General features: G+C 43.2%; 1 protein-coding gene across 3 annotated transcripts in view; it reads left to right on the top strand.

Moving 5' to 3' along the window:
• The window catches only part of SEPTIN11 (septin 11), a 162,668-nt gene extending 138,964 nt beyond the window's left edge, over positions 1-23,704 (top strand). For 2 of the 3 annotated variants that reach the window (XM_073597293.1, XM_073597278.1), the window contains exon 11: positions 16,054-23,704. Coding sequence is in view for 1 of the 3 variants with exons in the window: in XM_073597324.1 (XP_073453425.1) it covers positions 16,054-16,069 (16 nt within the window). In the remaining 2 variants the exon portion in view is untranslated. The remainder of the gene's footprint in view (positions 1-16,053) is intronic. The other variant, XM_073597324.1, reaches the window with a different exon arrangement.
• The last annotated feature ends 1,181 nt before the right edge of the window (positions 23,705-24,885 follow it).

The following is a 24,885-nucleotide window of genomic DNA, read 5'->3' as shown; positions in this document are numbered from 1 at the left end:
ACAAATGTTGGATAGCAGGCTAGTAAATTTTTGGCTGACAACGGTCTGTTGTCAGATTTTCGTATTGTGTGTACACAAGTCCGTCACACAAAAGTACAAACACGCATGCTCAGAATCCATGCCCACCAAACACAACATTAGCAGAAGGTGCCCAAATGGTGGCACTCAAGAGCTGAAATTCCATGTAGTACCTTACTACGTTCGTGTTTGTTGGCCGACAATTGTGTACCGTTTGTATGCAAGACAAGTTCCTGGCACACGCCCTTCGGACAAAAGTCTGAAGCTTTGTTGGCCAACAATCTGATTGTGTGTATGAGCATTTAGGCTTCATGTACACGGGACATTTTCACAACCTCTCCTGAACTATTTAACTTGACAGATATTAACCCATGTTTAAAACGTCCGGTTTGCCGCGTTTGCATTTAGAAGTGTTAGAAGCCAAAAATAGCCAAAAATAAAAACCGCCTGTAAATGAAACGTGTTTAGAAGCGTTTGGTGCTTGAAATGCCTCTAAACTCCGCTTCTGAACCCATTTTTTTGTGTTTTAAAAAAAGCCTCTAAACTCAACTGCTTAGAAACTTCTATAAACGACCCTGTGTACATGTACTGATAAAATAACATAGAGGAGAGTTCAGGAGCAGTTGAAGAAAGTGCCCAACTGCTCCTAAACGTCCGTTTGACAGCAGCAGTGTACATGAGGCCTTACACATTGGTACAGTGGAACCTTGGATTACGAGCATAATGCATTCCAGGAGAATGCTTGTAATCCAAAGCACTCGCATATCAAAGCGAGTTTCCCCATAGAAGTCAATGGAAACAAAGATAATTTGTTCCGCATTGACTTCTATTACATGCAATACTGCATGTGGCCAGAGGTGGGGGGGTGCCGGAGAGCCTCTGAAATACTCTGGGACAGCTCGGCTGAACTCGGAAACACTCGGGAATGGAGTATTTCCGAGTGTTTCTGAGTGATTCCTAGTATTTCTGAACGGCTCTGAAATGTTCTGAGTGTCCCCGACGCCCCTGCACCTCTGGCCAAATGTGGTACTGCACACCCCATTAGTTTGAATTCTGCTCGTTTTGCAAGACAACAATCGCAAACTGAGTCAGAATTTTAAAACAAAAGTTGCTCGTCTTTCAAAACGCTTGTTAACCACGTTACTCATAAACCAAGGCTCCACTGTAATAGGTTTTTGAGAGACAACTGTATGAAGCGAACTGTGAGGGTTACCAATGGGTACTTCTGCCTTTCCACATTCTGCAGATGATGCCAATTGCAGCTCTGTTCAATGTTTACAGCTTGAGAAAATCTTTAAAGAACTTTGTTTTCCATAACTTTATTGGCAAATTTACATTTAACATCTTATAATGCACTGTACATTGTACTTGGCAAATTTACATTTAACATCTTATAATGCACTGTACATTGTACTTTGTGTGTCAAACATTTGCTTGTATGTATATAAATGTATGTGCTGTTTTAGAATAATTAGTCAAATATTTGTTTCTGTGTGCAACTACTTTCCCAAAATTAGCAAAAAAATAATACTATTGAAGGTACAACAGTTAGCTTTCTCTCTATCCTAAATTGACTTATAATATAGAGATCATCCCAAGTTCTTCTTTTATTTATACATAGATTAGTGAATTCTAGTAAATTAGAACTCTAGTTCAATTTATAAAACAGGGTATTGTTTAAAACTAGTCACTAAATAAAACCCACTAAACACTTTTGTCTACCTATTCTTGGGATAGAAGCTAATACACAAATCCAGTACATTGTATCCTCAAACTGTTCTTGTTCTGATTCATAACATTAAGCTGACAGATTGTGCAGGTTTCAAAGAGACGCCAGCTCAAAAAAGCTATTGTAATGTCACAGTTTCATGTGGCCAGTGTAGGAACATGGCACTGGATCATGGTATCTAGATTCTTTCTTTTACCTGGTTCACACTTCTTGGAAATGATGGCACAAAGGAGCTACGATACAATAGTATTTCATGTATTTTTTCTAGTGATGTAAAATTAGAGATTTTTTCATGGAGAGGTTTTGTAATTCTCCCTATGTTAGGGTTATGTTAAAGTGATTGTAAAATCTTGTTTTTTTTTCTCTAAAAATAACAAATATGTTATACTTACCTGCTCTGTCCAATGGTTTTGCACAGAGCAGCCCAGATCCTCCTCTTCTTGGGTCCCTCTTCAGCTCTCCTGGCCCCTCCCTCCTGTCAAGTGCCCCCTACAGCAAACGGCTTGCTATGGGGCACCCGAGCCGAGTCGCAACTACCTGTGTCCATTCAGACATGGAGCCCTGGTTTGGCCCCGGCCATCTCTCTGCTGATTGGCTAACTGACTTTGACAGCAGTGGGAGCCACTGGCGTCGCTGCTGTGCCTCAGCCAATCAGGAGGAGAGTCCCGGATGCATGGGGCTCAGGTAGGTATTAGGAAGTACTGGGACGGCTGCTGCACACAGAAGGTTTTTTTTATCTTGGAACATAGAATGCATTAAGATAAAAAAAATCTTCTGACTTCACAACCACTTTAAATGGCCAGTTTAGATGATTATTGTTTCTGAATGCAACTTTGGATATAAACAAAAATTAATATACACATATGGGGTATCACTGTGATCTTCAGGAGTAGGAGAATTTTTTAGGTTGTTCTTTGGTGGTAGATTGTTTTTTGCAAGAAAAACTATATAAGGTAAAAGTTCAAAAATGATATACAGTGCCTTGAAAAAATATTCAAATACCTTGAAATTTTCCACATTTTGTCATGTTACAACCAAAAACGTAAATGTATTTTTAACTAAGATCTAGTGGAACCAATTGCCTTCAGAAGTCACCTAATTAGTAAATAGAGTCCATGTGTGTGTAATTTAATTTCAGTATAAATACAGCTGTTCTGTGAAGCCCTCAGAGGTTTGTTAGAGAACCTTACTGAACAAACCGCATAATGAAGGCCAAGGAACACACCAGACAGGTCAGGGATAAAGTTGCAGAAAAGTTTAAAGCAGGGTTAGGTTATAAAAAATATCCCAAGCTTTAAACATCTCACGGAGCACTGTTCAATCCATCATCCAAAAACGGAAAGTTTTCACAACTGCAAGCCTACCAAAACATGGCTGTTCACCTAAACAGGCTGGACAAGCAGAGTATTAATCAGAAAAGCAGTCAAGAGGCCCATGGTAACTCTGTAGGAGCTGCAGAAATCCACAGCTCAAGTGGGAGAATCTGTTCACAGGACAACTCTTAGTTATGCACTCCACAAATCTGGCCTTTATGGAAGAGTGGCAAGAAGAAAGCCATTGTTGAAAGAAAGCCATAAAAAGTCCCGTTTGCAGTTTGCGAGAAGCCATGTGGGGGACACAGCAAACATGTGGAAGAAGGTGCTCTGGTCAGATGAGACCAAAATTGAACTTTTTGGCCTAAAAACCATGTGGGGCGGAAAACTAACACTGCACATCACCCTGAACACACCTTCCCCACCGTGAAACATGGTGGTAGCAGCATAATGTTGTGAGGATGCTTTTCTTCAGCAGGGACAGGGAAGCTGGTCAGAGTTGATGGGGAGATGGATGGAGCCAAATACAGAGCAATCTTAGAAGTAAGCCTGTGAATCTGCAAAGACCTGAGACTGGGGCGGAGGTTCACCTTTCAGCAGGACAACGACCCTAAACACAGCCAGAGCTACAATGGAATGGTTTAGATCATGGGGGCTCAACCTGTGGCCCTCCAACTGTTGCAGAACTACAAGTCCTATCATGCCTCTGCCTTTGGGAGTCATGCTTGTAACTGTCAGTGACTTGCAATGCCTCATGGGACTTGTAGTTTCGCAACAGCTGGATGGCCACAGGTTGAGCACCCATGGTTTAGATCAAAGCATATTCATGTGTTAGAATAGCCCAGTCAAAGTCCAGACCTAGATGTGCAAAGCTGCTAGAGACATACCCAAAAAGACTTGCAACTCTAATTGCAGCGAAAGGTGGTTCTACAAAGTATTGACTCAGGGGGCTAAAAACAAATGCATGGCACACTTTTCACATATTTATTTGTAAAAAATTTAGAAAACCATTTATTTTCCTTCTGCTTCACAATTATGTGCTACTTTGTGTTGGTCTATTACATAAAATCACAATAAAATACATTTATGTTTTTGGTTGTAACATGACAAAATGTGGAAAATTTTCAAGGGGTATGAATACTTTTTCAAGGCACTGTACTTTTTGCTTCTGGATTAGATGGTGTCCTATTAAAGTTTGTGTAAACAGGCAAACCCTTTCCAGAAAAGAAAATGAATGGGTACATAGCCAAAGAATTCTCAGTCTAAGGCTGGCCATACAGCAGTGGTTCTCAACCTCAGTCCTAAAGTACCCCTACGGGCCATGTTTTGGGAACTTCCCTTAGATAAAATAGCTCTTATCAATATCATGTCATTAATATTTATTTAAAGCAGCTGTACAAAGTAAAGGTAAACATGGCCCATTGTGGGTACTTGAGAACCAAGGTTGAGAACCACTGCCATACATTATACAATTTTCTTGTTCAATTTTCATTTGATATTACCAAAACCATATAATATGAGGTCAATGAGGTATGAGCAATGATCAGTCTATAATTTTAATGGTAGGTATATTTTAACAATGAAAGACAGAATTGCAACGAAAAAATCTAAAAAAAACGCATTTTTAAAAAGTTATAAATTGATTGGAATTTTAATGAGTGAAATAAGTATTTGACCCCTTCGCAAAACATAACTTAGTACTTGGTGGCAAAACCCTTGTTGGCAATCACAGAGGTCAGACGTTTCTTGTAGTTGGCCACCAGGTTTGTGCACATCTCAGGAGGGATTTTGTTCCACTCCTCTTTGCAAATCCTCTCCAAGTCATTAAGGTACAGTATTGAGGTTGACATTTGGTAACCTGAACTTTCAGCTCCCTCCAAATATTTTCTATGGAATTAAGGTCTGGAGAATAGCTAGGCCACTCCAGGACCTTAATGTGCTTCTTCTTGAGCCACACCTTTTTTGCCTTGGCCATGTGTTTTGGGTCATTGTCATGCTGGAATACCCATCCACCACCCATTTTCAATACCCTGGCTGAGGAAAGGAGGTTCTCACCCGAGATTTGGCGGTACATGGCCTCGTCCATCGTGACTTTAATGCGGTGAAGTTGTCCTGTCCCCTTAGCAGAAAAAGACCCCAAAGCATAATGTTTCCACCTCCATGTTTGATGGTGGGGGTGGTGTTCTTGGGGTCATAGGCAGCATTCCTCCTCCTCCAAACACAGCGAGTTGAGTTGATGCCAAAGAGCTTGATTTTGGTCTCATCTGACCACAACACTTTCACCCAGTTCTCCTCTGAATCAATCAGATGTTAGCAAACTTCAGACGGGCTTTCTGTGCTTTCTTGAGCAGGGGGACCTTGCGGGCGTTGCAGGATTTCAGCCCTTCACGGGGTAGGGTGTTAGCAATTGTTTTCTTGGTGACTTTGGTCACAGCTGCCTTGAGATCATTGACAAGATTATCCCGTGTAGTTCTGGGCTGATTCCTCGCCGTTCCCATGATCATTGAAACTCCATGAGGGGAGACCTTGCATGGAGGCCCAGACCGAGGGAGATTGAAAGTTATTTTGTGTATCTTCCATTTGCGAATTGCACCAACTGTTGTCACCCTCTCACCAAGCTGCTTGGTGATGGTCTTGTAGCCCATTCCAGCCTTGTGTAGGTCTACAATCTTGTCCATGACATCCTGGACAGCTTTTTGGTCTTGGCTATGGTGAAGAGATTGGAATCTGATTAATTTGCATCTGTGGACAGGTGTGTTTTATACAGGTTACAAGCTGAGATTAGCACTCCCTTTAAGAGAGTGCTCCTAATCTCAGCTGGTTACCTGTATAGAAGATGCCTGGGAGACAGAAATCTTGGTGATTGATAGGGGATCATATACTTATATACATATACTTATTTCACTCATTAAAATGCAAATCAATATATAACTTTTTTGAAATGCGCTTTTCTTTTTTGTTGTAATTCTGTGTCTCACAGTCTCACTGTTAACATAAACCTACCATTAAATTTATAGACTGATCATTTCTTTGTCAGTGGGCAAACGTACATAATCAGCAGGGTATCAAATACTTTTTTCCCTCGCTGTGTGTGTGTGTGTGTATGTATATATATATATTATACAGTATCTCACAAAAGTGAGTACACCCCTTACATTTTTGTAAATATTTTATTATATCTTTTCATGTGACAACACTGAAGAAATGACACTTTGTAATGACAATGTAAAGTATTAAGTGTACAGCTTGTATAACAGTGCACATTTGCTGTCCCCTCAAAATAACTCAACACACAGCCATTAATGTCTAAACCACTGGCAGCAAAAGTGAATACACCCCTAAGTGAAAATGTCCAAATTGAGCCCAAAGTGTCAATATTTTGTGTGGCCACCATTATTTTCCAGTACTGCCTTAACCCTCTTGGGCATGGAGTTCACCAGAGCTTCTCAGTTTGCCACTGGGGTCCTCTTTCACTCCTCCATGACGACATCACAAAGCTGGTGAATGTTAGAGACCTTGTGCTCCTCCTACTTCTGTCTGAGGATGCCTCACAGATGCTCAATAGGGTTTGGGTCTGGAGACATGCTTGGCCAGTCTATCACCTTTACCCTCAGCTTCTTTAGCAAGGCAGTGGTCATCTTGGAGGTGTGTTTTGGGTCGTTATCATGGTGGGAATACTGCTCTGTGGCCCACTCTCCGAAGGGAGAGGATCATGCTCGGCTTCAGTATTTCACAGTACATGTTGGCACTCATGGTTCCCTCAATGAACTGTAGCTCCCCAGTGTCAGCAGCACTCATGCAGCCCCTAACCATTACACTCCCACCACCATGCTTCACTGTAGGCAAGACACCCTTGTCTTTGTACTCCATACCTGGTTGCCCCCACACACCCCTGACACCATCTAAACCAAATAAGTTTATCTTGGTCTGATTGGACCACTGGATATGGTTTCAGTAATCCATGTCCTTAGTCTGCTTGTCCACAACAAACTACAGACTTTCTTGTGCATCATCTTTAGAAGAAGCTTCCTTCTGGGACAACAGCCATGCAGACCAATTTGATGCAGTGTGCGGCGTATGGTCTGAGCACTGACAGGCTGACCCCCCCACCCCTTCAATCTCCGCAGCAATTCTGGCAACACTCATATGTCTATTTCCTAAAGACAACCTCTGGATATGATGCTGAACACATGCACTCAACTTCTTTGGTGGTGAGGCCTGTTCTGAGTGGAACCTGTCCTGTTAAACCTCTGTATGGTCTTGACCACCATGCTGCAGCTCGGTTTCAGGGTCTTGGCAATCTTTTTAATAGCCTGGACCTTTATGTAGAGCAACAATTATTTTTTTCAGATACTCAGAGATCTTTGCCCTGAGGTACCATGTTGCACTTCCAGTGAGCGGTATGAGAGAGTGAGAGCGATCACACCAAATATAACACACCTGCTCCCCATTCACACCTGAGGCCTTGTAACACTAACGAGTCATGACACCGGGGAGGGAAAATGGCTAATTGGGCCCAATTTGGAAATTTTCGTTTAGGAGGTGTACTCACTTTTGTTGCCAGCAGTTTAGACATTAATGGCTGTGTGTTGAGTTATTTTGAGGGGATAGCAATTTTACACTGTTATGCAAGCTGTACACTCACTACTTTACATTGTAGCAAAGTGTCATTTCTTCAGTGTTGTCACATGAACAGATATAATATTTACAAAAATGTGAGGGGTGTACTCACTTTTGTGAGATACTATATATATATGTATTATACAGTCGTCCTCAAAAGTTTGCATACCCTGGCAGAAATTGTGAAATTTTGGCATTAATATTGAAAATATGAATGATCTTGCCAAAAAACTGTCTTTTATTTAAGGATAGCAATCACATGAAGCCATTTATTATCACATTGTTTTTTGGATCCTTTTTAAATCATAATGATAACAAAAATCAAATGGCCCTGATAAAAAGTTTATATACCCTGGAATGTTTGGCCTTGGTACAGACACAGAAGGTGGCACACACAGGTTAAAATGGCAATTAAAGGATAATTTCCCACTTTGTGGCTTTTTAAATGACATCCCGGTGTCATGTGACTTGTTAGTGTTACAAGGTAACTGGGGAGCAGGTGTGTTAAATTTGGTGTTATCGCTCTCAGTCTCTCATACTGGTTACTGGAAGCTTAACATGGCACCTCATGGCAAAGAACTCTGAGGATCTGAAAAAAAAATGGTGCTCTACATAAAGATGACCTAGGCTATAAGAAGATTGCCAAGACCCTGAAACTGAGCTGCAGCACTGTGGCCAAGACCATACAGCAGTTTAACAGGACAGGTTACACCTAAAACAGGCCTCGCCATGGTCAACCAAAGAAGTTGTGTGCATGTGCTCAGCGTCAATTCCAGAGGTTGTCTTTGGGAAATAGACGTATGTGCTGCCAAGGTTGAAGGGGTGGGGGATCAGTCTGACAGTGCTTAGACCATATGCTGCACGCTCCATCAAATTGGTCTGCATGGCTGTCGCCCAGAAGGAAGCCTCTTCTAAAGATGATGCGCAAGAAAGTCCACAAGCAGACCAAGGACATGGATTACTGGCACCATGTCCTGTGGTCTGATGAGACCAAGATAAACTTATTTGGTTCAGATGGTGTCAAGACAAGTGTGTCTTGCCTACAGTCAAGCATGGTGGTGGGAGTGTCATGGTCTGGGGCTGCATGAGTGCTGCTGGCACTGGAGAGCTGCAGCTACAGTTTATTGAGGGAATCATGAATGCCAACATGTACTGTGATATACTGAAGCAGAGCATGATCCCCTCCTTTTCGGAGACTGGGCCGCAGGGCACTATTCCAATATGATAAGGATCCCAAACACACCTCCAAGACAACCACTGCGTTGCTAAAGAAGCTGAAGGTAAAGGTGATGGACTAGCCAAGCATGTCTCCAGACCTAAACCCTATTGATTATCTGTGGGGCATCCTCAAATGGAAGGTGGAGGAGCGCAAGGTCTCTAACATTCACCAGCTCCGTAATGCCGTCATGGAGGAGTGGAAAAGAACTCCAGTGGCAACCTGTGAAGCTCTGGTGAACTCCATGCCCAAGAGGGTTAAGGTAGTGCTGGAAAATAATAGTGGCCGCACAAAATATTGACACTTTGGGCCCAATTTGGACATTTTCCCTTAGGGGTGTACTCACTTTTGTTGCCAACGGTTTAGACATTAATGGCTGTGTGTTGTTATTTTGAGGGGACAGCAAATTTTCACTGGTATACAAGCTTTACACTCACTACTTTACATTGTAGCAAAGTTTAATTTCTTCGGTGTTGTCACATAAAAATATGTTATAAAATATTTACAAAAATGTGAGGGGTGTACACACGTTTGTGAGATACTGTATGTGTGTGTGTGTGTATATTTCACTGTAATAAACTAAGCCGTTGCAAAGATATATGCAGTTTTATGAACATATGCTAAAATGCAAAACTGGTTTCAGGTGTTAAGATTTGTTTGAACCTCCATCTTTAAAGGGTTAAAGCTCTTATTGACGTGGTGTGAATGGTGTATAATAGATGGCATGAGATACTTCAAGCGATTCGCCAGAATCTTTGCAAAAATCTTTATCTATGTTAAGCCGCGATATTGGGCAGTAGCTTTGTGGCAAAGCAGGATCCTTATCCTCTTTGGGAAATGCTGTGATATGGGCCAACAGAACCTCAGGGGGGATCGGGCCACCCTTGGAAAAAGAACCGAAAGTAAGAAAGTACCGGCTTGGTGGGCTTAGCAGAAGTGGGAGAAATTTGGTGTAGTATGCCTTAGTTTAGCCATCCGGGCCAGGGCTTTTTCCAGTGGGCAATGTCTTTATCGTGGTTTCAATTTCAAGGTGAAAAATAGGAGTCTCCAGATCCACCTTTTGCTCTGGCATCAGGGAGGGAAGGCCAGCAGAGGCTAAGTAATCGCTAATAGCCTGTGACCTGGAGGCCCCAGCACTCAGAGACCGGCCACCTTCCAAATGATAGAGTTCTACATAATCACGAAACAGTGAGGCAATCTTAGAGGAGTATAGGACAGCTTCCCCAGTAGGGGCCAGAAGTTTATGCACATGAGTTTGGGCACGCTGCTTCCAAAGAGCTCTGGCCAGCATCCGGCCACATTTTTTGCCATGTTCATAGTATTTGTGTGATAGGTAACACAACTGTCTACAGACGCGGTGGTCCAAAAGGCACAGGAATAGCTCTCTGAGGTCAGTCAAATGTTTAAGAGCCTTGGGTCACCATGATGTTTATGCTGAAGCTCAGGCTGTTGTAGGGCAGTCAATACCCATTGAAAGTCAGCTTTCCTTTTTACGTTTAGACCCCAAAGAGATCAACTCCCCAGGTACCACTGCCTTGTACCTTTCCCATATAGCCCTTCTCCAAGACTGTCAGAGGCGTTTTCTTTAAAGTAATGCGTCATGGTGTCAGTAACCTTTAGCAACAACTGTGACGTCATCCAATAGTTTGCATTCAACCACCAGGACCAAGCCCTAGGGCTCCCGCTTGGCAGATTGAGTGTGGCTGTGATATGTGCATGATCGAAAAGCGCAATATTTTCAATCTCAGCTAACTGCAACAACTCAAGAACGCCAAGATCCAAACACAGGAGATCTATGCGAGTGTAAACATCATCCACCTTTGAGTAGTAGCTGAAGTCTCTGTCCGAGGCATGGAGTGCCCTCCAGCTGCCTACAAGGAGGTGGGTCTGCAGTGCCTTGCGAAAGTGTTTCAGAAAAGCATAAGAGTGTATGGAACGTATCGATGTGGGGGTCAGGGCTGACGTTAAAGTCGCCACCCTAAAATCACGAGGCCCTCCCAAAAGTCTGCCAACCTATCTGGGACTGCATCTAAGAAAGTGAGTTTATGAGCGTTCGGTGCATAGTGTCACAAATGTGAATATCTGATCAGCAATTACCCCTTTTACAAAAACATAGCGACCTGGTGGATCTACACAACTATCAGTATGGTGGAAGGGAAAGGATTTATTAAAAGCAATCACCGTGCCCCGGTACTTCGCAACAGGGGAGATGCTAAGAAACCATTGACTATAGAGGTGGATAGGCAGCTTAGGAAGACACTTCTGCCTGAAGTGCATTTCTTGTAAGAAAAGCACCTGGGCCCCAGCCTTTTCAACTCTAACCATACAGTGCCTTGAAAAAGTATTCATACCCCTTGAAATTTTCCACATTTTATCATGAAATGGTTTCCTGTTCCCACTTGTTTAATACTATGTTTGTCACACTAGTGACATAACGTGCCCCCATAGCTACACCCTTTATTTGGTTATAATATTGGTTCTGAGCCCAAAAAAATTACCCATAACCAAATCAAGTCCTTGTGGGATTGACAATTTTTAAACATTGGAGGGGCACGCATATGATGAGAGCAGTTTCCCAAAATGAAACCCAGTGGCTGTACAAATTGTGTAGTATGCAGCCATTGGGTATGAATATAAAATTGGACCTGAATTGTTTTCTGGCCAATGACTAGATTCACTTCCGATGCACTTTATAGGATCTTTTCTTCCCTTTAGAATTTAACTCATTTCCCTGTTTTATTTTTTATATTTTTTATTTTATATTTTAATGAATTTTATTATTATATTAAATTTTAGCTTCTTTATATAGCTTATGTTATAATATTTGTTCTTATTTATTATGGCTTATCCATTCGGATGTTAGTCATTGGCTCCAAAGTAATCTTGTTATATGTAAACCGGCACTGTGGCTGTATAATTGTACAATTTCCCTCTCCACCAATTAGTATTGGTTTCACACTATAAAACACACGCCCATTAGTGACCAAGTACGCTTCCTGATGACGAAATAACAAAACATACGTCGAGGCGGTACTTGGTCACGTTACTCCACACACTTCCAGTCCCTTTGGTTGTTCCTGGACCCCCCTCTACTGCGCAGGCGCTGCCGGCGGAAATAGCCGAAGCTGAATAGTTGGAAATCAGCTGTACACGGCGCCTGTAAGAGGGCCCCCTCGCGGGCTTGCTTCGCTCGCCATGCTTCAGGCACGGCCTCGCTTCGCTCTGCTCTTTTTTATTCCCCCCCTAGGTCCACTTGGATGGTGGGGCTTGAACCTGGACCTAGGGTGCAGGCGCCGTGTACAGCTGATTGAAGATTTTCAGCTTCGGCTATCTTCGGCGGCTCATAGTAGTTCGTACTGCGCAGGCGCTGCGCCTGAGCAGTACGGGGGGGTCCTTATCCGCCGGGGGAACTTTCTCGGCAAGACACCGGGTCAAGGCACTTTCCTATGTAGGCAGCCATTTGGCATTTATATTTTTAACAATTTTAAATAAAGGGGATTACGCTATTGGTTCCTTATTATCTTTCCCCATATCCCATCCATAATTTCTGCGGAGGAGGGGTTCCCTTATATCCATAGCCTTCATCATTGCAGCAAGCATTACCTTGCTAAAGTTTTTTCTGACTCGCTTTTTAATTAAAAGGGTCAATATTTTCTGGTAAGCAGATTTTAAATAAGAGCACATTAGGTGTATTCTTATCAACTGGTGAAGGAATATCCACAATCTTTCCTCTACACTTCATTTTACTAATTTTCAAGTCTTGCCACAGATTCTCAATTGGATTTATGTCTGGACTTTGACTGGGCCATTCTAACACATGAATATGCTTTGAGGCATTGCAAGTCACTGACAGTTACAAGCATGACTCCCAAAGGCAGAGGCATGATAGGACTTGTAGTTCTGCAACAGTTGGAGGGCCACAGGTTGAGCACCCATGATCTAAACCATTCCATTGTAGCTCTGGCTGAATGTTTAGGGCCGTTGTCCTGCTGCAAGATGAACCTTTGCCCCAGTCTCAAGTCTTTTGCAGACTCTAACAGGTTTTCTTCTAAGATTGCCCTGTATTTGGCTCCATCCATCTTCCCATCAAGTGTGACCAGCTTCCCTGTCCCTGCTTTATAAAAGCATCCCCACAACATGATGCTGTCCCCACCATGTTTCATGGTGGGGATGGTGTGTTCAGGGTGATGTGCGGTGTTAGTTTTCCGCCACACATAGGGGTTGATTTACTAAAGGCAAACAAACTGCACTTTGCAGAGTGCAGTTGCCCTCTGCAAGTGCAATTGCTCCAGAGCTTAGTAAATGAGGTAAGGCTTCACTTTGCAAAGAGTACCCAATCCCGTGCAAGGGAAATGAAAAAAAAACTGCATTTTTGCTTGCACATGATTGGATGATAGAAGTCAGCAGAGCTTCTGCTCATTTACCAAGCTCTGGAGCAACTGCTCTTGAAGAGGGCAACTTTTTCCCTTTAGTAAATCAACCCCATAGCGTTTTGCTTTTAGGCCAAAAAGTTCAATTTTGGTCTTATCTAACCAGAGCACCACATGTTTGCATATGGATTCTCGTAAACTGCACATTGGACTTCTTATGGCTTTCTTTCTATTCTTCCATAAAGGCAAGATTTGTGCACGACTAATAGTTGTCCTGTGAACAGATTCTCCCATCTGAGCTGTGGCTCTCTGCAGCTCCTCCAGAGTTACCATGGGCCTCTTGGCTGCTTCTCCGATTAATGCTCTTCTTGCCCAGCCTGTCAGTTTAGGTGGACGGCCATGTCTTGGTAGGTTTTCAGTTGTGCCATACTCTTTCCATTTTTCAAATGATGGATTGAACAGTGCTCCATAAGATGTTCAAAGCTTGGGATATTTTTTTATAACCTAGCCCTGCTTTAAACTTCTCAGCAACTTTATCCCTGGCCTGTCTGATGTGTTCCTTGACCTTTATGATGCTGTTTGTTCACTAAGGTTCTCTAACAAACCTCAGAGGGCTTCACAGAACAGCTGTATTTATAATGAGAGTAAATTACACACAGGTGGATTCTATTTACTAATTAGGTGACTTCTGAAGGCAATTGGTTCCACTAGATTTTAGTTAGGAGTATCAGAGTAAAGGGGGCTGAATACAAATGTACGCCACACTTTTCAGATATTTATTTTGAAATAATTTTGAAAACCATTTATCATTTTCCTTCCACTTCACAAATATGTGCCACTTTCTGTTGGTCATCACATAAAATCCCAATAAAATACATTACAATTTTGGTTGTAACATGACAAAATGTGGAAAGTTTCAAGGGGTATGAATACTTTTTCAAGGCACTGTAACTTGTTACGTTTGTGTGGAGAGCAGAGACCACTTACATTTTAAGTTAGTACCTTACATGAAACCATACCAGATACCAGAAGCGATCAGGCAGCCGCGCAGCTCCGGCAGACCAGGCGTGGGCGATACAGTGCTAGTGCTAGGGAAACCCGCATCCAATTCGCATAGGTGTGAACCCAGCCTAAAACACAAATAGAAATGCGTTATCAAAGAACGTGCCGGAAAAGACCCACAGGTCCAATACCAGAGACAACTATAGGTCAGGCCTAGGGCATAATTCCACAAAGGAGAGATTCCCTAAGTGCTGACCTGGTGCCCCACAAGGGGCTTTCACCTGAGTAGGTAGGCCCTACGGGGGGAACGTGGGCAAACATAAGTGAGACGTGGAAGCCCACGCTCCACCCAAACCATCAATTAAAGCTGAAAGGCAGGGGAACACTAAAAAACATCAACCAAATTTACGGCGAGGGTGCCCGAGTTCAGTCAGTAGAGGAATAGGGGCAACCCCCTAAATGTGAAGTTCCAAACAGGGCTGAAGGTTCAATCACCCATTCCAAAATGACAGTCATGTTGGAACAGGAAGGGGCCATCCCCAAACTGTACCCACAAAGTTGGGAGCATGAAATTGTCCTAAATATCTTGATATGTTGATGCCTTAAGAGTTCCCTTCACTGGAACTAAGATGCCAAGCCCAAGCCCTGAAAATCAACCCCACACCATAATTCCCCTGTTCACCAAATGATTTGGACATGTGCACAAAGCAAGGTCCGTAAAGACATGGATGAGCGAGTTTGGGGTGTAGGAACTTGACTGGCCTGCACAGTGCCCTGACCTGAACCCGATAGAACACCGTAGGGATGAATTAGAGCAGAGACTGCAAGCCAGGCCTTCTCAGAAAAGTTGAAGCTGTTATAACTGCAAAGGGTGGGTCAACTCAATATTGAACCCTACGCATTAAGACTGGGGTGCCATTAAAGTTCATGTGTGTAAAGGCAGGTGTCCCAATATTTTTGACAATATAGTGTGTGTATATGTGTGTATATATAATATATATGTAATTAAATCATATAAGCAAGGTGTATCCACAGACAATTCCTTTCAGAGATAAACAATGCTGAACTCAGTTCACTAGCAAAAATCTCATCTCCTCCTGCACACCCATGACTTGGACTTCAAGCAGCCTATCGCTGGCATCTGCAGAGAGGAGTTTTACGTTAGGTGCCTTAACTTTACACGAATAGCTTTGACTAATGATTTATTCTGGTTTGGGGGCTTCTTGAGGATGGTAAAGGAAACATCCTGTGAGAATTATGTGGATTGACTTTGATGACAACCAGGCAAGTAACATTTTCAGTCAGCAGTCTACATATGTAATTATGCATACAGGTTTCCTTTAAATCAAGCACAAGATGGGGCCTCTTCATAGTAGTATATTAGAAAATATTACAGTATTAAAACTATGGCCAGCAAAAGTTTTTTTCAGTATCGTAATGGTGAAAGCTGCCTCAAGCATTTCAATATTTTGAATTTATAATGGTTTACTTAATCTTGTGCTAATTCCAGCACCCCTAAACTACACTAACCCCCTCTCCCCTGCAGATGTTTACTTACCTTTGTTCCAGAGCTGCAGCCTCCTAGTTGTCATGAATGTGTACTGGGTACCCATTGAGTGGAATCGGAGATCCTAAGTTTACAGCCTAACTCAGAAAAATGGGGACCAACTCTGGAGCAGGCCATGGTTCTGGAATTAAGATAAGTAAGCAGCTGGGGATATATGGCCCTATGTTAGAACCATAATCCCACTGCTTGAATATTCCTCTTTTTCTTTTTTTCTGTAGCCTCTTCTTTATATAAGCAACCTGTTGACAATCCTCCATCTCTCCTAATTTGGACGTTAAGGTGCCAGAAGAGAAGCAGTCTTGACCATCTCTTGGATGATTTGCCTCATGCACTCTGCTATTGTTCTTCCTTACTTCTTCCTTCTGTGGGTTACATGTTGATGTATATTGTGTGTCTGTGTAAGCACTACTTATATATACCCTTGCAGAAGTATAAGTACCATGTAGCCAAATCAATGTGCAACATACACAGCTGATGCCAAAGGGCTCAATTATTTGACACTTGCTTTTGGGTAACATCTGTTATTTACCAGTAGAATGGTACCATTTGCTTAACCTGTTCCCCAAATTGTCCTTTGCAGGTTAAGTCCTGATTCTCAAACCACAAAAAAACGGAATAGAGTTCATGTGAAAGGATGGTGTTCAGCAGAACTACAGGAATTTGTAGGCGTGGAATTAAAATAAGTACTCTTATATGAATGATAATCCATGTACAGACTGCAATGATGAGGCTTTTAACCACTTCAGTTCCAGAAGAATTTACCCCCTTCCTGACCAGAGCACTTTTTGCGATTTGGCACTGCGTCGCTTTAACTGACAATTGCGCGGTCATGCGACGTTGTACCCAAACAAAATTGACGTCCTTTTTTTCCCACAAATAGAGCTTTCTTTTGGTGGTATTTGATCGCCTCTGCGGTTTTTATTTTTTGCGCTATAAACAAAAAAAGAGCGAAAATTTTGAAAAAAACACAATATTTTGTACTTTTTGCTATAATAAATATCCCCATTTTTTTTTAAAAAAAAAAGCAAATTTTTTTCTCAGTTTAGGCCGATATGTACATATTTTTGGTAAAAAAAAAAATTGCGATAAGCATATATTGATTGGTTATAGCGTCTGCAAAATAGGGGATAGATTTATAGCATTTTTATTATCATTTTTTTTTACTAGTAATGGCGGCGATCTGCGATTTTTATCGTGACTGCGACATAGCAGACACATCGGACAATTTTGACTAGTTTTTGGGACCATTGGCATTAATACAGCGATCAATGCTATAAAAATGCATTGATTACTGTAAAAATGTCACTTGCAGTGAAGGGGTTAACACTAGGGGGCGATCTAGGGGTTAACTGTGTTCCCTGGGGGGTGATTCTAACTGAAGGGGGAGGGGACTGACTAGAGGAAGTGACAGATCAAAGTTCCTAGCTAATAGGAACATACGATCTGTCAGAACAGGAAAGTGTGTGTTTACACACACTCATCCCTGTTCTGTGTCTCCTGCTCACGATCACTCGTGGCCAGCGTTCATCGCGACCAGCGGCCACAAGCATTGGCACCCCCGATGTGCAGCGTGCACGCCTGCTATCCCGACCCCGCGAGGCGATGTATACCTACGATGGCTCGCGCAGGGGAGCCAGCCTGCTGCAGTATAACTGCGGCGGCTGGTAGGGAAGCGGTTACAAAACTACAGATGTGACTGTTTATGAGTTTGTTTGTTTCCAAGCTCTGGTAGAGCTTACAATTTGGAAGTTAGCAACTGACCCTGACATTCTAATAGCTGGAGGGCCTGTGCCTCTCTGTTAGTTTAGCTCATGGGTGCCCAACTGGTGGCCTGCTCCTGCTCTGGGATAGCAGGTCGGCAAGCCCAGTTGCCGTCCCAGAGCATCAGTGTTGTGGATGGAGCTGGCGGTAGAGAAAGCAAGCAGCTTCGGATGGAGCAGGGCCACATAAGCCGATGCTTCCTCTACAGCGCTAGCTCCTGTTCTAGGCAGAGTGATACCAAATGCACTCTGCCTGGGACAGCAAGAAGACTACAGCTGGCGATGCCTGTAGATCAGAAGGTGAAGGATTAAATAATATCAATGTCATAAGTTCTGCAATGGTTATTAGCCTGCTTTAAAACTAATCCACAGGTGCAGTGCAGTGCACCTACGGGTTACTAAAAAAATAAAAGGAGTGCTAGGGCATTCAAGGCTGGCCTGCTGGTATTTTCAGATCATTAAATAGATACACCAAATATTCATATAAAACATATTAGAAGCTTTATGAGTTGAAGTGACATAAAAAACGTGCATCAGTACATCAATAGACTTATGTAAAAAATGACTGTTGTGTGCTGATACAATTACGCGTTTTGCCATTACACACTGCTTCTTCAGATTATCATATTCACTTATGATAGTTATCCAATAAAAGATCTCTTAGTTAACCACTTCAGCCCCGGGAGATTTGGCTGCTCAATGACCAGAGTATTTTTTGCGATACGGCACTGCGTCGCTTTAACTGACAATTGCGTGGTCATGCGACGCTGTCCTTTTTTCCCACAAATAGAGCTTTCTTTTGGTGGTATTTGATCATCTCTGCAGTTTTTATTTTTTTGCGCTATAAACAAAAAAAGAGCGACAATTTTGAAAAAACACAATATTTTGTACTTTTTGCTACAATAAATATCCCTAACTTTTTTTAAAAAAGCGAATTTTTTTCTCAGTTTAGGCCGATATGTATTCTTCTACACATTTTTGGTAATAAATATCGCAATAAGCGTATATTGATTGGTTTGCGCAAAAGTTATAGTGTCTACAAAATAGGGGATAGATTTATGGCATTTTTATTATTATTTTTTTTTTTTTACTAGTAATGGTGGCGATCTGCGATTTTTATCATGACTCCGACATGGCGGACACATCGGACACTTTTGACACATTTTTGGGACAATTGACAATCATACAGCTATCAGTGCTAAAAAAATGCACTGATTACTGTATAAATGTCACTGGCAGGGAAGGGGTTACACTAGGGGGCGATCAAGGGGTTAACTGTGTTTCCTGATTGTGTGTTCTACCTGTAGGGGGAGGGGACTGACTATAGGAGATGACAGATTGTGGTTCCTAGCTATTAGGAACTCACGATCTGCATCTCCTCTCAGAACAGAACAGGGATTTGTGTGTTTACACACACACGTCCCTGTTCTGCCTCTCGCTCGTGGCCAGCGCTCATCGCTGTGCAGCAGGCGCATGCACGCACCTGCTATCCCGCTTGAAGGAGCCAACGTATAGCTACGAAGGCTCGCGGGATTGTACAGACCTGCCGCAGCATGACGGCGGCTGGTTGGCAAGTGGTTAAAAACAGATTGCTTCAGGATGACAAATCAGATCATCTCAGGCTTCGGGGAGGCATAACAAAGGGACATTAGGCAGGGAAGAAAAAGGTGGGCCAGTCCACACAATTTGATAGTAAATTGATGTTAGAAAACCCAAAGAAGTGGAGGTTCTTCATATCAAATTTCAACCGGGTTTCTAAGGGCTAAATCAGTAGTGTCCAACAGGAGGGCCTACACCTGGTAGCAGGGTCTGGGGAAGCAAGCACACCATTCCCCCTCTCATATCAAGCCCAAAGAGGGCTTAAGCATCCAAATATGTCCAACTTTCAGCCTGTCTTTTTTAGTTTTGATATTCTGGGTTGGTGACGTCCTGGTATAAGTCATCTTTTTGACTCACATAGCTGTCTTCAGACAGCCCCACTGTACATATAGCCTCTGGGTTGCCTGCACTGAGCCAAAAACTTCTATTATATCCTGTGGGTTTGGTGCGCTTTCTGAAAGCACACCAAAATTCCTGAAGGCAGGAGTTTTGGTACTCTTTCAGAAAGTGCACCACACCTGCAAGATATAGAAGTCTTAGGCAAAGCGCATAGAAATCCGCAGGTGCGCTGCGCGCAAAGTGCGAGTAAACCGCAGCGCATCAGTGTGAAAGCAGCCTTATATGCCTGAGGACAGTAAGGGCTTGTTAACATTTGCAGTTTGGAGGGGCTGTAAAGTCCCATAGTTCTTTGTGGCCTGCGACCAGTTACCAAATCGCCTAAATCAGTCTCCTGTGTAAAAATTAAGTCAGCAGCTACAAAAACTGTAGCTGCTAACTTTTAATAAACAGCTCCTCAACTGTCCAACTATCCAGTGCTGTGCTCTTCCCAGCCGTTTTCACTTCCCGTCTTCTGTCCCCAGTGCCAGCATTTTAACTGTGGGCACCCGGCTGTGAAAGCTTGTGGATTCACAGCCGGTTGCCCACTGTGCGAGCCGTGCTGCCCATTGTGATTATCCCGTATTCTTCTGGGATCTGTGACGTGTCCCAGAAGACTGTAGGGAGGGAGGGGGCAAGAAGAACTTCCTAGTTGGTGAGAGCAGAAGTCGGAGCGGGCACTGCTCCTGGTGAGGATGGGTGCTGCATCGGGTCTGGCCAGAGGGTTGCATCCCTGGCCTTCTGGCCTAGATTGGTGTAGTTCTAGCTCCGGTCAGTTTTTTGGGAGAGAACACTGGCCCCCCCTTCCCATCGGGGGGGCAGTTAGTATTTCCCGAATGTAATTAGGTAGGAGTGACAGGAGTGATGCTTGAGCCTCAGGGTTTAGGGGCTTTCCCTAAGCTCTCTGAACTTCAGGCCTTCCTGGCTGGTGTGGGGGCTGCGCTGACTGGGCTGTTGGTCGGAGTTGTGACGAAAAGCCTGTGGTGAATGTGCCCCATAAGTGGCAGTTTAGGGGTGCCGTATAATCACTGTGAGTGAGGGTCACTTTGATTTATGGCACCATGGTCACTTCACCAAACACTCGTTTTTCACACCTGCCTCTAGGGCCGAGCCTTTTGACTAGGACCAGAGGAATTTTTTATTCCTGGCCGAAGGGCCGGTCATTGTACTGCACAATGGCCACTCTTTTACTTCTCCCACTTCCTTCTCCCCACTTTTACTATTTATTTTACCCCCGTGTTTGTCACTTTTATGTATTTTTTTGTTTGAAGTGTTGCACGTTTGTTACTGTGTGATGAGTAGGGTGTGGGTCCTCGGGCCTGCCCTGAAAGTCTTGGGAGGGGGTGGACACGGCCTTCTGGCTTGGTTCGCCCTCTCTCATGGGGTCTCCCTTTGGGGGAGTCCCACCGAGTACTTGGGTGGGTCTGTTTTGCAGACCTTCCAGAGAAAGTGGGTCCGTCTGGTTTCGGCCAGATGGACCCAGTGAAGTACCTCAGTCCCCATCTGGAGCCTAACGCCCCGGGGGATCAGGGTAAGGTCCTTTCTAGGGAGGACCGTGTAGCACCCGTTGCACGTTTTTGTGTATCACTCTTTATGTGTGTGCACTTTTTTTGGCACCGGATGGAGTTTTTGGGTGTGTTTCACATGCAACGGGGTTTTCACTAATTAAAAGGGAGGGGAGGGGGCAGGGATCGGAGGGAGGACACAGTAGGGCTGCAGATAGCTGCCAATGACAGAGGCACCTAAACTGACCACGGTGTTGGGGCTTAGCAACCATGATAAACTGTGGTCAGTTTACAGAGGGGAGGGCAGAACCAGGCAGGATCAGCCAGGTACTCAGGTGATAGAAAGGGCCAAACGCTTTAAGGAATACAATTGTGCCCTCTCTCCATCCCCAACTTGCTGCCTTGGCTGCCAGCACTCCCCCCCCCCCCCCCACATCCATCAGTTTGGATGCAGCATCTGTACCAACACTCATTTGTGTGGGTGTGTGTCCCCAAACTCGGATGTCAAATCGGGAGCAGTGGCTGTGTCTGCAGCTGCTGCGTCCCAAGTGACATGATTGGAGCAAAACAGTCTTTTTTTCACATTACACATAAAAAAAAAAAAATATTTGTATTTTGAGTTTTTAAGTTTTTGTGTATGTATCCCTATTTGAGAGATTTCCCATCACTTTCTCTCCTATCCTTTAAATAATGTAACCACAGCCAAATAATTACTGCAAGGCCCATTTTAGTATGCGTGTCTTGCTGCAGGAAGATGGAAACCATATGTAAAAAACATTCATTTTTGCAGGGCTTGTTCACATCATTGTGCTACGGTGCTAGTGGGTTGCTTTTTTTGTGCATAAATCCTCCTGTTGCAGTGAAAAAAATCATGAATTTTATAAAATTAGTTAACAGTGTTCCTTCATCTTTATACAACACATCAAGAAAAAAACACATTTAAAATGGTCATTAAGTGTCAAAAATACACATCAACATGAAAATGGCTATGCACTAAATGGTATAAATGCACATTGCTACATGCATGTAAATGTGAAAGATCCCTAAAGTGGGAATGAAAAGCCATAACTTAAGTTTTGGATAATGTAGGAAAAAGCTATAGAACACTGGCCTCTGAATGCATAAGAAAATCTGTGTCAAAAATGTGCCTAAAGCTGCGCTGTTTAGGCACATTAAGCGGGCTTGGGCGTTTATTCATTTTATTGGCCAGAATATGAATTTATTCTGGTGACTGTAATTAATGAATGCTCAAGCACTAAACGCACCTAGCGTTAACACACATTTGAGCATTTTTTTACATTTAAGGGTGCCTTTCCTAAACATCTAGTGGGTTTTTCTTCTGCCTCTAAACTCCTGTAAACGCCTATGTGTGCATCGAGCATCAGCTAACATCGAGGGTGTTTAGAGGCATAATGATAAAATCAAACTTCTATAAAACAGGCTTTTTTCAGCTGCAGTGTACATGAGCCCTTAGGTCTAATTTACACAAGGGCAGTCTGTTCTAGTGCATTTAAAGCATCGTGCAAAGCCTGCCTAACACACCACAACAAACCAAAAATTGGAGCTGCAATATTTTGTTTCCAGCAGAACACAATGCAATGAATGGCATTGGTGCAGTTCAACGTATTTAACATGCCTAAACACAGCACAGTAGTGTGCATGGGCAATTAGGGGATTTTCTCCTTTAACCTCTTGCAAACCATGTAATCCATATATACTCTAGGTCATGGGTTCTGATTGAGTGCCCATGGGGCTGTGAGAGGCAATCACATTGGTCATATAATAGAGAAGCCACACTGCCTCCTGGGAATTAAAGCCCACTTTAGGGGCTGCCAGGAGGCAGCTTCTAAGAGATTAATAATTCCACCAAAATGTGGCTTTCTGTGTTCAATACTTACATTCCTACCTGCTCAGCAATCTGTCAAGAAAGCTTTTGGGGAAAAAGGCTTGGCGCCAGGCAGGGTCATGCAGTGAAGTTTAAATTTAAAGGAATGGTCAAAATACCTGCAGCAGCTCGGGAGTAGTGATGCTGTGACATATCAAAATGAGGAACGGCAGTTGGAAAAGCAAGTATAGATAACCTTTATAGGGCTGCCTTTTTTTTTTGTCCTATATCTGTGTATCCATGGTGATCGTTACTTTTTTTTCTTGTTGTGTCTCATTAAGGGGATTTCACTTCCTGACCCAGAGACACAAGAACTGAGAAGAAATCTCTCAAAAGTGAACAGGTGTATCTATTTGAAAAATATTGCCTCTATTCCTGCTTCAGGCTGGGTTCACACCGCAGCACGAGCGGCTCACAGCAGGGGTTCTGTGAGTCACCATTTCAGGTCCAATTTCAGCCCGAATTTTGGGATGAATTCAGCCACTCCAGAGATGTTTGAACCAGCTCCATAGAGAGCCAGTCACAATCTCCTGACATGCAAATTGGATGCGTAGAAACCCACATCCAATTCGCATTAGTGTGAACCCAGCCTTAGTGACAACTGAAAGCTTTGAGTGGCCTATAAGTTTTTGTACCGGAGACAATGGTCACCAAAACAAATAGAGAAGGTGATTCTCTCCAGCAGGAAAACAAGCAGCAATAAAAATCTGACGTGGGTTTAAGGCCCCTTTCACACGAGGCGGGCTCCGTTTCTACGGAGCCCGCCTCTGTCCGCCGGCTCAGCGGGAGATCTGTCCGTTGATCTCCGCTGAGCCGGCGGATGACAGGTCCCTCTCTGCTCACTGAGCGGGGAGGGGCTTGTCAGGCGCCGCTGCCGCCTATGGAGGGATCGGACGAAAACGGACAGCGTGTCCGTTTTCGTCAGATCTCACCCGATCCGATCCGCCAGCGACGGATCTGGACGTAGAGCCATACGTCTGCTTTTAGCGGATCGGACGGGGTCGGATGTCAGCGGACATGTCTCCGCTGACATCCGACGCTCCATAGGCTAACATGGATCGCCCGTTCAGGTCCGCCGTCAAAACTGACAGGCGGACCTGAACGGTCCGATCGTGTGAAAGGGGCCTAACTCTTTCATATACTATCCAAAATATTAAAAAAATGGCTTTCCACTTTCCACAAAATAAATAAATAAATAAAAACTTAAAGCCTTTTTGATGAATCCCCCGAGAATTATGACATTGTAACAGTTTTTTGTATCGATGGAGGAAGTATGAACACAATTAAGCACAGTATAAAATAATATTTCCGGCTGGCAGACCTTTGATTAGAATTGATGTTAATGACTATATATTAAATCATTTGCACAAAATAGATTGTCCAGTTAATGAAACCTGCCAGATTAGGGGAAGAAATCTGTTCTATGTTCACAAACACAATCTAGTGCTAGCAATTCTACAGTATCATGGATAAACTCTTCTGATCTTGATGCTCTATATAAGTAGAGGCCTTATAATAGCATTAATAATACCAACCATGTACACAAATGCCTCACATAAAATGCCACCCAATTGAAGCTGCCAGATTTTTTTAGACTGCAGTTTAGAGATGTTGGAACTACAATGTTTATGTGATGGGTTACTTCTTTTTCATTGTTTCATCAATTAACATAATTTTTACCCAATTCTCTGTTTAAGTAAATCTGTAATTTATTGTAATTTTTTAAGCAAAAGTACTAAGAACAGACACTACAAGATGTCTACTGTTACCATTATTAGCTAAGAAGCCTCTTCTGTGCCCCCTTCTGATTTAGTTTCACTAAGTTACTGGGCTTGCCTTCATGGCTTAGCTCTGCCAAGTGCCATTTCAATGTCCAATGAGATTGCCTTAGTAGCCAATAAAGGCATTCTCATTGGACAGAAGAAT

The sequence above is a fragment of the Aquarana catesbeiana genome, linkage group LG01 (genome assembly GCF_042186555.1).
Source record: "Aquarana catesbeiana isolate 2022-GZ linkage group LG01, ASM4218655v1, whole genome shotgun sequence".
Lineage (NCBI taxonomy): Eukaryota > Metazoa > Chordata > Amphibia > Anura > Ranidae > Aquarana > Aquarana catesbeiana.
Note: the sequence above shows the minus strand (reverse complement) of the source record. Positions and strands in the feature narration are given on the sequence as shown.